This window comes from Haemaphysalis longicornis, unplaced genomic scaffold, assembly GCF_048455015.1.
Source record: "Haemaphysalis longicornis isolate Haplotype H1 unplaced genomic scaffold, Haemaphysalis longicornis Haplotype H1 scaffold_1, whole genome shotgun sequence".
Classification (NCBI taxonomy): domain Eukaryota; kingdom Metazoa; phylum Arthropoda; class Arachnida; order Ixodida; family Ixodidae; genus Haemaphysalis; species Haemaphysalis longicornis.
In genome coordinates, this window is record NW_027526203.1 from 108,468,991 (window position 1) to 108,484,080 (window position 15,090).

At 48.9% G+C, this 15,090-nt stretch overlaps 1 protein-coding gene across 3 annotated transcripts in view; it reads right to left on the reverse strand.

Moving 5' to 3' along the window:
- Nucleotides 1–2,054: 2,054 nt before the first annotated feature.
- LOC144178920 (nose resistant to fluoxetine protein 6-like) overlaps nt 2,055–15,090 on the reverse strand; it is a 157,180-nt gene continuing 144,144 nt past the window's right edge. For 2 of the 3 annotated variants that reach the window (XM_077707078.1, XM_077707070.1), the window contains exon 16: nt 2,056–2,397. In XM_077707078.1, coding sequence (XP_077563204.1) covers nt 2,227–2,397 — 171 coding nt within the window. In that variant the 3' untranslated portion in view covers nt 2,056–2,226. Of the gene's footprint in view, nt 2,398–15,090 lie in introns of all 3 variants that reach the window. The other variant, XM_077707087.1, reaches the window with a different exon arrangement.

Here is a 15,090-nt window from a genome sequence, read left to right on the forward strand (position 1 = left end):
CGTTAAAAAATAGATATTACAAAGTAGAGCAGTTAACTAAAAAGAACACGAGCAGTTCGATGCATATGAGAGACAGAGTCCCACAATATTCACCGACCGGGCCCGACGATGCACCGCTGTCGGAGGCGATTCGGCTACCTGAGTAACCGTCACGTTGCTTTGAAACGACTCCGCGCGCGACAAACGATTTCATCTCGAATGCCCTGTTACAAACCGGCCTACAAAAGAATGCGAATGCATACCCCAAAAGCCACAAACAAGTACAATAAAACGAGTGTGCGCTTTTTTCTTTGCCCGTGCGTGTACGTGCTGTGTGCGGCACGGGTACTTCGCAGTTAACCCTATCCAAACGTTTGACAAACGGATCGACTGATAACAGACCACTTACCAGCGAGCTGTCCACAGCTGTCGCCGTATCCAAATGCTGTTAGCGGCCGTTCCTCGTGTGACAGGGGCACATAAAAATCTTTCCACCAAATGGCACTACTAGTCCTTCTCAAATAAGAAAAAACGATGGCCCAAGGCGAGGCTTGAAGCTCCGGCTACACCGAGTCACCGGCCGCGCTGCGTTGATAGCACGGAGGCAACGGAGGTTGTTTACATCCGGGCAGCAAGTCGTGCCGCCAGGGCAAGTTGAGTCGCTGCAGTCGGGTGCGTTGGCGCGCTGGCACGAGAATTTCAATCGTCTATATATGCGCAAGCAAGCGAAGAAGATGAGCATTGCAATTGTTTGCAACGGCAAGAACTGTCTCTTTGTTATCAGCAGAGTTTGACAACACCTATCGCCAAAATAAACAGATTGAAACAACACGGCCGCGCTGTCTGCCTGTGATCGCGCTGGCTGAAGCATCTATACGGGTATACGTACGGTATGGGGTTTGTAGCTGCATGCAACCGTCGCGTCCTGCTTACTCGTAGTAGTGTGCAATGAAAAAAAAAATAAATAAATAAATAAATAAATAAATAAATAAATTGAAATAAACGTAATCATACCTGAATTCATTTAGGCTGTATTTAGCGCAAGAACAGCTCGCTGCTGCTCCCTTTTCAAAGCAGTTTCAGGTTACGGGGAGTATGGGATTTCAATCTCCAGATCTCAAAATCATGCTACCCGCTGCCGTGGTCACTCAGTCACTGTGGCGTTCTGCTGGTGCGCCAAAAAAAGCGGGTTCGATTCCCGGCCGTGGTGGGCACTTTTCTGATGGAGGCGAAAACCTAAAACGCCCGTGTGTTCGAGAGGTTTCGGCGCGGGTGAAAGGATCGCGAGGTTCTTAAAATTAATCCAGAGCTCTCCACTACGGCGCCCCTCATCGCCTGCGTAGCTTCGGAGCATCAAACACCCAAAATAAAAATAAATAAATAAATAAATAAATAAATAAATAAATAAATAAATAAATAAATAAATAAATAAATAAATAAATAAATGTGACGCTGCTAACCTAAAGCAACCCTTCCTGCTACATTGAGTGAGAAAACAGAGAAATGTGCTACGGGCTTCTTTTCCAGCCTCCATCCTCACGGTGCACCTTGTCTGGCCTGCATTAGGTCACACGCCGTAGCATGCGCAGTCACCAAAGTTCAAACACATTCTCAGCAAATCTTACTCACTAAGGTTTCATGCATTTCTCACGTCCGAGAACAAAGAATCATAAGTCAGCACGTGTCTTTGAAATGAAGGCGTTCTGTAGCATGAGAAGTTGGAAAAAGAGCATCTTGGTGTGTCCCTTCCATTAACCCTCGGGAACCATCATAGTTGTCACGCCGTTCAAAGCATTATTTTGACCTGAAGCTTATACGCTTCATTACGTAAATATTCATCTTGACTGACAGATTAATAACAGGCGTAATTTTTTAGATAAAAACAAGGTTTACACCTCACGCTTATACGTCTACTCACTTGGATATGAATTTTCATTAGATGTCAGTAGGTACTCCTTTCAAAATCAGTAGAGCAAGAATAAAAGGTCCGGCGCGTATGTGCGTGTCTTTTGTAGCGAAGGCTCCCGTCAATGATGAAGAAAACAACATTTACACACATCTTTCTCCTAAATTCTTTTTCACCTGTATGTCGTGTTCTGAAAAGGTACGCTGGTAATCCGCCTTCAAAGAGTGCAATGGCTTATATATATTTTTTTTATTTCATTTGGCTTCTAAGCAGTAGGGCTGAGATAGCCAGTAACACATCAGAAGCTCTCGTTTCTGGGCTATGACAAGGTAGCAACGCTGTCAACACGCCGAGTTTAGGTGTTCGCGGGTCATTTCTCTTCGTTTTTTTCTACCTCGCAGAAAGGCATCCAACATTATCTTGTCGAGATTGATGACTGGACACTCGCACACCAGATAGAAGATATAGGCGAGGAGCAAGCTGGTCGTTAATAATCCACTGGCATCTGTAAACTGAGAAGAAAAGAATACAATGTTGCGCAAGCGCCCAATTTTCACAATATTAACGAGAAACGACAGCAAGGTATAACGGGCAAAAACTTTTTTCTATCAACACAGCCTTTTTTCGCCCAGAATCCCTGCCAAAGTCACAACTTGTGGCATTAATATAAAGGCAGTACCACATTCCCCGAAACAACAGAACCACGGATTTCGGAACAAACCTGCAAATTTTGGCCAATTCAGTATCCATGAGTGTGTACGTAGAGTCAATGTTGCATATTTGCCAGCAAAATAATGATAATTTTCTGCGACACCTGCTACTACGGTAATTACGCAACACGCGGATGAAAATTTTCATCATTGGTTATAGCCTGGCACGTGACTTCTCAGGAAAATTGCCGCCCTTGCGGCTGAAAGAAACGGTCGTCAACTTGTATCCCCTGGGTGGGTATGATCAACGCCGCCTGTATTAACATTGCCTGACGCGTCGCGCGCTTTTCAATGGGAAGGGTGGGGACGCTTAGTTCAGGCACTGATCCGCTATGTGGCGCTTGCCGGCGGACATATCGCCTTACGTCACTGCTCGCGAGTCGCAAACGCTGCACCCACTTCTACGACGTGTGTCTGTCAGCTTGCCTGTTGGGCTTCAAGGGCCGTTTCGCTTACATCTTAGCCGCGACGGGGCGCTAGTTCTGTGGCGCACTGGGGATCTCGTTCAACGGGTCGCTCGCTTCATACTTGCTGCATCTTTCCAAAGACAAAGACGGAGGCGGACTGAAATAGTGTAAGAACATACTGATTGTCGGGTAGACGTATAGCTAACAGAAAAACGATATTTTTTCTGCTGGGGCAGCCATTATTTTACTGATATTTTTCTTTCTGGAGTATTTGCAGAAGAAAAACTTGCATGCACGTTTTTTGTTCAGTCGCTCACTTCTACGATTACTTTCCAATAATATCACGTGCTTGTAAACTTCAGAAAATTATAGGAAACAAAAGGATAAGCAGCTGGGATCACGCCACGCTGTCCGGGCGCTTTACAGTACAGTCCTCAATTTCAGAAGTGCGTACCGATGCGGAGTGCGAACAGCAGTTTTAAAACAATACCTAAATGCGGAGGGGATAGAGGTGGGATGCCCCACTCAGAAAATTTCAGGGCCTGTGATCCGAGTAGATAAGCGCGCAAAGCCGGCATCAGCCTGCGGCAGCGCAAGGGATTGTGCTTCGTGACAAAGGAAGTTTTATCAGTGATAGACCAAGACAGACAGGCATGGTGAAAAACAAGAAGGCGTAGGAGCGCCGCCTCGGGAACGCTAAACAAACTTTCTACTATTTTGCATAGTTTCCGAGAAGCGGCGCTGGCTGGCGGACACGACAGCACACTGGAAGGCTACGGAGCGGGGAAGGGTAGGAGAGAGCAACAGGAGAGTGGCTGTTTGGCCATTTTTCGCTCACGCGTTAGGCATTGTTTATACAGGCGGCGTTGGTATGATTCACGATAAGACGTGCGAAAAGCTAATCTTTTGCTTACGTAATATGCCAGTACCAGCGCCGTACTCGTCTAGAGCTTGAATTGAAAGCTACTTGTCTTAGTGAGGCAAACTGGACATGTTGCCACAGACTTCTCAGATGGCAACAAGAAATACGACAGGGACGGAGATAAAGCCTGCTTGTCTTTCCTGCAGCACGACGTGGAAGAGTGCCCAATTTGAAACCGCGTTGAACGGAGGAAAGGTCGATGATCTCGCAGTAGTGGGCGCGGCGCCAGTTTTTTGGGCGTAGGGTGGCTATGTTTCTCCACAGGGGTCCGAATCTTCAAAAATTTTTATTGCCGTTCAAGAAATCTATGTTGACGGGCGACGTCTATAGAGAATCAACCACGGACCATACCCACTTTACAACTTGACGGAGCCAACGTATGTGGACCTGCCCTCTACTGCTGCCAGAAAATGAGGCACGCTGTGGTTGTGTTAACGAACTCTTTGCTTACATGGGCCTCCTCGTTTGCGCCCGTCCGCGCACACACACACGCCAAAATGCTCTGCCGTACCAAACCCGAGTTGGAAACAATAGCATCTCCGTGCCTGCGTCCACATTCCACCACGCACCGCCGACCCGTGCACCTGCCGCCATCCCTCGGTTGACGGCGACCCAAAGTTATTGTGGGCGGCAGGCGAAGCCGGGTTGTAGGAGAGCGCCCGAGCGGAGCACAGGGCAGCCGATGCGCAGGGCCGCCTAGGCAGTCCCCACATCCCTCCCCCCTCCCCCCCCTCAAACAAGGGGCACGGGTGTGTCAGTGATGGCTGTGCTCAGGGAAGTCGACCCCTGGTTGGCGTCTTCGGCTGCACAGTGCGCAAGCGGGTAGTCCGTCAGCGGAGTAGTACGCGCCGTAATTCTGTATGGGTCTTGCCATTTGTGCGCGAGCACCGCGGTGAAACCGCCCACAGCGTTGCTGCGTTAGTGCGTTCTCCTTAGGTCTAGATCACCGAAGTTGTGCACAAGGTTACGACGGCCTTTGTTATACTGCTCGACTTCCTCCATACGCGGAACGTCGAGGTTCTCCCGAGCCGTGCGTTGCGCTGCCAAAAGGTGCTCACGGAGCTTAGCCGCGTACTGCGACAGGGAAGGGGCGTTATCTGCCGTCGCGTACAGCAGTGCATTTTCCAGTGGGAAAGTGATCTCTACCGAAGTTTACGTAACCAGGTGTCAAACCCGTTGACCTATTTAAGGTAGTCCTAGTCGCGAAAGCCAGCTCAGGCAAACGAGTGTCCCAGTCCTTATGCTCCTTGGTTCTCGCAACCAGCATGCACTTCAGGTTCCGGTTCACCCGCAGTGATGTTGCTGTGAGCATGACAGGGACTCGTTTTCCTGTGTAGAATGTGCAATGCTCGAAACCAGTACGAAAAGACTTTCCTCGTGAAATAGGAAGCATTGTCAGTGATCAGGTCGGAGGGGACGCCAAAAAGAGTGAATGTCTCCAACAGCTTCTCTACGATCCGCTCTGGCGTTAGCTTTCTAAGGGGAAATATATTCACTTACTAAGAAAACTGGTCCGTAATAACCAGAATGAACTGGTTCCCTCGCGTGGACCTTGGGAGGGTCCCATTACGTTACACGATACAATCTGTCATCGGTAGCTGCTTTCCACCGGCTTCATGAGACCCACAGGTTTCCCAGCGCCCGGCTTCGCTACTTGACAAAGAGGGCAAGCGCGAGAATAGCTCAGTACGTCGCTCCTTATGCCTGGCCAGGTTGCAACATGGCATAACTTGTCGCAAATCTTACGGCCGCTGTCATGTCCTGCCAGCACTGAGTCATGAAAATACCGCATGAACCGTCTCCGCAACTTCCTTGAGACCACGACTCAGAACGGGGATGAAACCGCCTCTTCGTCATTTAATTGGGGAATATAGCGAAGTAATAAGCTGTCGTCGCCCAGCAGATACGCTTCAAACCCACCAGTGTTACCGGTGCAATCTACACCACTCGCTAGGTTTTTCAGCACCCGCTGGCACAGACCGTCTCCTTTCTGGACTAAGCTCTTCCTTGCTCACTACCTCTCCCCACGACAGACTCCTTTCTGCCTCTGTTCTCGGGGAGCGAGAAATCGCCGCTGCGAGAAATCGCCGCTGCGAGATGCCGCTTGCTTCTCTTCTCCTTTGCGGCCGACCTCGACTCTTCTGTTAGGCCTTTGCCGCTCGGTCTCGAAGCGCTTCCGCCGCCTCCTTCGTGGGTGCTCGCCGCGCGTACCCTCGTCTCCAACGGCGTACTCGACAACGCATCGGCTACCTTGTTGGTACAGCCTATGCGGTAATAGATTGTGTACGCGTAACGTTGCAACGTCAGCGGCCACCTCGCGGGACTGTCTGCGGGGTTTTTAAGCCCGTTTAGCCACGTCAGTGCCTGGGTATCCGTCTGCACGGTGACAACCGCTACATCTAAGTACATGTCGAACTTCGACAATGGGAACATGATAGCCAAACACTCCTCTTTGGTTACGGAGGAATTCCGCTGCGCCGTTGTGAGCGTACGGCTTGCGAAAGCGTTCGGACGCAGCTCGCTCTCGTGTTCTCGCAACAAAACAGCTCCCACCCTGTAGATTATAGCGTCTGTCTACAAAGCAAACGCTTTGTTCAGGTCGGGAAGCCGCAAACTAGCAGTGTCTGCTATTTCGCAAGCCAAAGAAACGAAGGAATTCTCCTATTCTTTTTCCCAAACCCACTTTACGTTCTTACGCAACAGCTTGTAAAGAGGCCGTGCGAGATCCGTACAGTGCTGTATGAATTGCCTCTATAAAGCAACCATATGTAAACATCTTTGCAGGCTTTTCCCGTATAGTGGTCGAGCATAGCTAAAGATGGCCTGCAGCTTCTCATCCTTCGGTCTTAGGGTACCATTGTCTACGACAAACCCCAACAGATCGACCTTTGATGATGCCAGCTGCACTTTCTGTGGGTTGATCGTCAGACCGGCCTTCCTCATGCGCTCAAGAACGGAATAGTGAATGAGGTGCTCCTCGAAAGTCTCAGAATAGATCACCCCATCATTCAGGTAGGTCATTGCATCGTTGTACCTTGCGTCCCCCAAGACGATGTCCATCAACCGCATGAACGATCTTGGGGCGTTAGACAAGCCAAACGGGAGTCGACTAAACTCGAAGAGCCCGCGGTGGCAAGTGAATGCGTCTTTTCAATGTCAGCTTCGGACATTTGAATTTGCAGGTATCCTCTGCTAGCGTCCAGCACAGTGAAGGAGCGTGCGTTACCCAACTGGTCTATCATTGACTGAATGCTTGGAAAACGGTACTCATCTCTCTCGGTCACTGCGTTCAGCTTTCTGCAGCCTACATACAGCCGTACTGAGCCGTCTTTTTTTAGTTCCAAGAGCACGGGGATGCCCACCGTCTTTGTGAGAATGTCACTGTGCCTGTCTCGATCATTCCATCTAATGCGCGGTCAAGGAGCTTTCTCTTATGCCCACTTGATTTAACTGGAATGGTCGAGCATCACCCGTGTCTATCTCGTGCGCTAACAATCTATCAAGTAGGTCTCTCGGTAAAGCAATCCGAAAAGGCGAGCAAACTTTTCACCACCATTCGGCACTGATCATGGCATCCTGAAAAAGATGCGACAATCGCCTAGACTTCGGCGCTCATCTTTCCTGACGATTCTCTCTGGCTCTCCACAGCGCAGTAGAGATTGGTTGCCGCCAGCGGTTGTACACCGTGCGTCGCCGCATTCGCGAAAGGGAATAAATGGGGTAGCGGCCCGTACTGATAGCCGTCCCTCCCCATGTCGAGCACAATACCCTCATTCCAGAGGAAATCTCTCCCAAGTATGACCGAGGTAGACAGACAGACAGAACTCTTTTTATTTGGGATGGCTTGAGGCCGCAGGGTTGAAGGAGGGGGTTAATAATGTTCGGCCATGGCTTCCTCCCAAATGAAGTGCCACAGCGCGACCAACGTAGCTTGGTGCCGATCACGTGGCCTGATCCAGTCCTCATAGGAGAGGACCCCGGCGGGACGATATTTTGCGCGAAGCCGATCTAGTGCACCGCAGTTTCAAACAAAATGGCGGATTATGGGGGTCTAGGGTCTAGGATTATGGGGGTCTAGCATCGGCCTGGTCTAGGAAATGCAGCAGCGGAACCACCGTTAGAGGGGTTTTCATCGTGGGATGTAGGTTGGTGCGGGTAATTCCGCCGCCGAGCAACCACGTCCTCTGTATAAGCGTACCCCTACCGCGCCCGGTTGAGGAACACCTGAGCACCTCGGGGTAGCCCAGGGGGTGTGGGATCGTCGCATGGGGAATAGTAGTTGATAATTCCTGCCTCCGTCGATTAGGTCGACGGCGGTGCTCCACATCTGGGGCAGTAGGCAGCGTAATTGGTCTTACAGGCAGCATGAACTGGGAACGGTGTAAAAAAGCCTCGCTCGCGACTCCATGAGACTTCTAGTTTCCTGGGTGTCCTTGATGTCCAGGAATTCGGCGTACCGTTACCAGTACCTCAGAGACGACCCTGAGTTCCTCGCATGTCTGCTTGATAGTGTGGGCGGTGCTATTTTGCCTCGCGGACCAATGGGCCTTTCGGTGCACAGTGCAGTCAGTCAATATTTCCACCCGGTCCTAACGCTGTTCTGGCTGGCGTGCAAGGTGACTACCTTCCTTTACAGCAAGAAGCTCAAGCTCCGTAATATCGGGGTCGGCGTCCAGCGAAATAAGTCGAATGCTTTGGTGTCATCGCGGTTGGACGCAGTGGCCACTGCCGCTATGCAGGACCCGGTCCGCCAAGACGCGTCCACAGAAATCTCAAGTGTTGTACTGCTCGGAGAAGTAGCCCCCCGGGTGCAACCAGCGAGGTACGCCGCGACGTGTGCCTCCGACGCTGAGTTTTAGAAGGTGAAGGTTGCTGCGCTGTACAAAGCGCACGTGTCTCCCTATGGCGGCATGTGCTTCTCGATAAGCCTCATGTCCAGCGGTGGTATGTGGCCATCAGCGGTCAGTAATCCGCGCCCTTACGGTGTGAGTTCATTTCATTTCATTCATTTCATTTATTGCATACTGCAGACCTTCGCAGGTCCAAGCAGGTGGGCACGGTACAAGTAGCAAGTACACATCAGGCACTCAAGTCAGGTCGAAATGTAAAAGGAAAAAGGAAAGAATTCAACATACAAGTACAGGTTTACAGACTCAACAATACACAGTTAGCAAAGCAACCAACGTGAATCTTTAAACAGAGTTTTTTAGAAAGTTCCATTCTTCCACTGTTCGTGGAAAAAAAGAAAATTTAAATGTATTTGTCCGTGCAAAATAAGGTGTTAGGGTTCCGGGGTGATGGTGTCTCGTGTGCCTTGTCGATATGGGTGTCAGGTACTGTGTGGGGTCTAGTGCTGTTTGTCTCTGAAGAAGTTGGCAATGAAAATCAAGCCTAAACGTCTTCCGTCGTGACTCAAGGAGCTCAATGCCATTAGCTCTAATTAAATCAGAAGGTGAATCAGTGTGACGAAAATTAGAGTATATATACCTTACAGCTTTTCTTTGGATTCTTTTTAGTTTATTGACGTTTTTCTGTGTGAACGGGTCCCATATTACTCATGCATATTCTAACTTTGGTCGGATTATTGATTGGTAAGCCAGGAGTTTGACATCTGAAGTAGCGTTTTTTTAATTTGTGTCGTAAGAAAGACAGTTTACGGAAGGCGGAAGCGGAAATATTGTCAATATGTTGATTCCAAAATGAATTACTTGTGAGTGTTACTCCTAAATATTTGAATTCAGAAACTTGCTGTACAGGTGACTCATTTAGTATATAAGTATACTGAAGTGGATTTTTCTTCCGGGTTATACACATACATACTGTTTTATCTAAGTTCAAAGCCATTCCCCAGCGATTGCACCATTGGAAAACTTTAAACAAACTGTCATTAAGGTCATGTTGATTTTAAGGGCAAGTAATTTCATTATACAAAACACAATCGTCTGCGAACAGACGAATTTGCACAGATGAACATACTACAGTTACAATGTCATTTATATACAGCAGGAACAGCACGGGTCCCAAGCAGTGTTGTACGTAACGGCGTTCCAAGGAACGGCGTTCCTGGAACTAGTTCCTTTTTGGAGGAACGAAGGAACGCCACCGTTCCATTAAGGATCGGTGGAACTGTAACGGTAACTCGTTAGATTTTTGAAGGAACGGCAGGAACAGCGTTCCTGCCGTTACATCGCCAGGATTTGGCTGTTTTTGTTGCCAAAGCTCGAGTACAAAAATCACAAGTCGTCGTGTTTCTCTTCCTATAAGCTGCCTAATTTGCCCGCCCTTCAGCGGATTGTGCTTCGTCGAAGGTTAAAGGCAGAAAAATAACCACGCAGTGGTTCGCAGCTTAGGCTTGCTTTCATGCCGGTTGAGCTTACGTGGCGTTCGACGGGTGAACAGCGCTGCCGGAAGAATGCTTTTCACCTTTCATCGTTTGTCTGGGGTGGCCAAAATGCCCGTCTGGCCGATAGAATTGTTGGCGCCGCAGGTTCTTTGTGAAACCACCCCTTCTGTATATTGTCAGGGGTAATTACAGCATTAGTGCTCGCGAGGCGCGGGTGCGTTGTTGTCGGGGCAGTTGCGCTCGCTGTGAGGTCATTCAAAGGGTCGCCGGCTCTCAAAAGAGCTGGGCGCACCGCAGTGTCTCGGGATGTCGTACTGCTCGAAGTTACAGAGTACGCGCGCAGTTCGTCACGGCGCGGTCTGTCGCCGATCTGGCGGGAATGGGCCGACGGGAGTGCAAGATGCTTTTGTATTGCAAGCGTCGTGTTGACAAAGGGCAGTAATTCTGTCACTGTTGGGCATATTTTCGTCGCGCGCCGTATGGACAATACCTGAGAGAGGCCGCCTGAAGGTCAACTACCAGCGCTCTGAGTTTCTGTAGTTGGTCGGTTTCAAGTTAAACCTGTGTTATACTTGTGCCTTGATGAATACCTGGAAGTTTGAGTGAGAGTGTTAGTGTGGATCACGTGATTGTTTGTGCTCAAATATTTGGGTTTTCTTGACCTGGCCAATCAGCGGCCCAGTGTGTGTTAGTTAGAACTTAGTAGGTCCTCGAGGCTTGGTTTTAGTGTAATAAAACCGAAGTGCTTGGCGTTCTTGGACAGTCAGAGCGAGAACTATAAAGTCCATTTACAGAAGCTTGAGTCCGGTCGGTTGACAGAACCAGAGCGAACGCGGAGCCCCTCGTGGGTTAGCTAGGTTTAGCCAGAGAAGACTCTGGTTTAGCTGAGATAATTTAAGCATTTCTCTGTTTTTTATGTGAACTTCGTTTATCGGGGGCGCAGGAATCGCGCGGCGCCGAGACTGATCATAAGAGAAAGAGATAGCTGGTTTTTTTTTGTTTGTTTTGTTTGAGCAAGTAGCAAGTTGGGTCTTCGTGGGTCTACCGGACATTTGAGAATCATCGAACGCCATCTTGCCTGCTCCAGCACCAACCTGGATTCTGTCGCCTGCTGCAATGTGTTTTCTTACTCGTAAATTTGCGCTGTACGATCCGCAACGCTTCACTTTTGTAACCCGCTTAACCAAATCCTGCAAAGGGTCCTGTAAAGTATTTTAAATAAACTGTAATATTGAATCTAATGCAAGAAATTTAATTACCTTCCTGCACGTGAGTAACTTTGTATTTGCACATCTGACGCGCAGGAACCTTACTGCGTCTATTGTATGTGTTGCACCTATAATAGACGAGCAGCAAAAATGCAGTTAGATATGTCTAGGGTTTGTGCGGAGCTTCCTGAAAAAAAAAATTGTCAGGGAGCGTTCCTTTTTATTCTTTTTATTTCTAGATAATCTGCTGCCGGCGGTGTTCATATTCGTATAATATACGTAGTTCGATTATAGTTTTAAAATTCGAACTCCATTTTACCTATCAGACCCTATATTTTAATTTAAAAAATTGAATGTAACGTTAAAGTAACGAAACGTTCCAATTTTTGAACTGGAACTGGAACGGGTTCCTTTCGAAATAAAGGAACTTGTAACGGTAACTCGTTTCAAAATTGGGAAGGAACGAGGAACGAGGTTTCGTTCCTATTTTAGAGGAACGTGTACAACACTGGTCCCAAGACACTCCGTTGCGGTACTCCGGAGGCGACATGAAGACAGCCCGATCGTTGATCCCCGATTTCAACGTACTGAATTCGGTTTTTTAAATAATCAATAACCCAGAAAACCAAGATGCGAGGAAGACCAATATTGTTTAATTTTAGTATTAGTCTGTCATGAGGAACCCTGTCAAACGCTTTGCTAAAAAACAATGATACCACATCAATTTGACCGTTTTTATCTGGAGTAGATGCAAAGGAATGAGTTATAGTGAGCAGCTGAGTCACAGTAGAAAACCCGTTTCTGAAACCATGTTGAGAATCATTTAAGACAGCATTATTTTCAAGATATTCGGTGATATGATTCGCGATTATATGCTCTATTAATTTACAGCATGATGATGTTAAGGATATTGGCCGATAATTTTCAAAAAGCAAGCGGTTACCTTTTTTAAATACCGGTGCAACTCGGCCAGCCTTCCAGTCACTAGGAAGCTTTGAAGACATCAAAGATACACGGAATATAATCACAAGATATTTCGCGATCGCCTCAGCATATCGGCAAGGAAAGGTGTTTGGAATATTATCAGGACCACTTGATTTCTTTGTTTTCAGTTTTAAGAGCATGAAAAATACACCCGGGCACGAAACAAAGTTGGCCTCTGTCGTGTGAAACGACGGAACATCAGATGGATATACACTTGGCCTAAAAAACACGCTAGGGAAGTATATATTGAAATGTTCAGCTAAAATCTCGTTGTCCGTAACAATAGAGTCATTTCGCGGCGATCATTAACTCCTCAGGACCGTGCAAGGACTGTTTCTTCTAGAGTAGGAAGACGAGTATTGCGGTACAGCTCAGTGACCTTCATGTGTATCGGAAGCCCCGCGATGACACGAAGGGCTGCCCTGTAAAGCGTCTTGAGCTCTTCCGTCTGACGTTTCGTTAGACAAAAATACCTAGCCCCGTAGCAGGCTTTGGTCACCAGGATGGCTTGAACTAGTCGGCGGCCATGTTTTCGGACGCTCCACCGAAGGAATTAGAAATTAAGCTCAGCAGATGGGTCCATTGCGTCTTCAACTGTCGAAGCAAATTTGCAGCCCCTCCGGACTCGTGGACTGGAATGCCCAGCACTCTGATCTACCGTTCTGGGGAACGCTGAAGTGTTTGACCCGCCATGGTGAGAGCAACTAGGGCTTGCTCCTCTGGCCTACCCCTAATGATGTTAAAGTTGGTCTGGGTCAAGGAAACCTCCATTCCGGTAGCAGGGAGGAGACTAGTGAACGTGTCAAGAGCCTGTTGCAGACTACGCGCAGCGCTTTCTGTCGAGGAATGATCCGCAGCCTGGGTATACATGGTGACATCTTCGGCATATGCCGTGACATGGACGCTGAGGAAAGCTGCAACACCTCGCACAATCTTAGTCGTGAGCAAATTCAAAAGAGCGGGAGATACGATGGCCCCCTGCGGAACTCCTGAAAAGTTGTCAAAGTGTAGAGAGTAGTGGCGTCCAGAGTGGATCGCAAAAATCCGATTGGCCAAGAAACTCCCGACAAATTTGGTAAATCTCTTGCCCGTGTAGGCGTCCGCGAGCGCCTCAAGAACAGCTGCGTGAGTAACTGTGTCATAGGCTGTACGGAGATCTGGCGCAACCATGACGTGCGGGCGCTTGTGATATGCTTTCGGTAGAATACGCCACAGGAGAAACAGGGAATCATGCATCGCCAAATTGTGCCGGAACCCAGTTGGACAGGGGTGGAAGTACTCAGCTTTCTCCTCGAGGTGGTAATGCAGTCTGGTCACTGCCTCCCGTTCTATTATCTTACAGGAAGTAGGCGTAAGTGAGATAGGTCGAAGACTGGCCATATCTAACGGGTCTTTCCCTGGTTTAGGAATGGGAGTTATTACAGCATGTTTTAGAGAGGGCGCTGTCAAAACAGCACACGACGAAAGGGCACGCGACAGAAGAGCACCGACATAACAGCACGGCGTCAAAAGGGCACCCGACAAAACAGCACGCGACAAAACAGCACGGCGTCAAAAGCGCACGCGACGGAACAGTACTGATATGTTCCTGCACAGATAAGTCTTGTAAAAATAAGTTGAAATGAATGTGCTTTTCTATTCCTTACTTGCCGCAGAGTTTGGATTCCGTTCCGGCGAGTGCACTATGCCATACTACCTAGCAACGCCACCGCACCCAACTTTTACAGTGCTCATCTCTTGCAGTGTGCTGTTTTGTCGCGTGCTGTTTCGTCGCCGTGCTGTTTTGTCGCCGTGCTATTCTGTCGCGTGCTGTTTTGACGCCGGGCTGTTTTGGCGCCGTGCTCTTCTGTCGTGTGCGGTTTTGTCGCTGTGCGCTCTTGTCGCTGTGCTGTTTTGACGCGTGCTGTTTTGACGCGTTCCCTTTTGACGCCGCGCTGTTATGTCGGTGCTATTCTGTCGCGTGCCGTTTCGTCGCGTGCTGTTCTGTCGGTATACCGTTTTAGAGCTACCGGCACCAGTCCGCGGATCCATATTTTGTTTCTCTTCTCAAGAAGCTCCTCCCGTAAAGTCGCCCGAAGTTTCCGAAGCATTGTCGACGTGACGCCGCCGTTACCTGGTGCACTATGCACAATAATTTGTTACATAGCCACCATACGTTCAGCAAATGTGAACAAAGTCTCGATAGGCTGTGATTCGTCCACCTCGAGAGGAGCATATATATCAGAAGGCAGGGTTACTGGTTGCGGAAAAAAGATAGAAGCCGCTTCCCTCTGGAAGTGCTCCTGCTCCATCCCGGTGCGAAGCATAACCGCCTGCACCATTCCCTGGAGCTTACCGCTTCGGCAGCGAGACCGGAACGTTGACCAAAGCTTTCCTGCTCCTGTAGTCCTGAAAAAGAATCGCAATATTCTTAAGAGCGCTGCCGAGCGCGTACTTTTGCATGACGGCGGATCTTCGCGGTTTGTTGTCGCATGCTCACCAACACGTGGTACGTGCGGCCACGGGTGACGTACTTCTCCTCCAGTTCGTCTCGGTGCTTTCAAAGCTTGACCAGGTGACGATCCGGTAGTCTGGAGCCTCCTTCAACCTCTGAAGTGCTAGTAGCGGCCTCTGTAGCCCTCAGAATGCGAT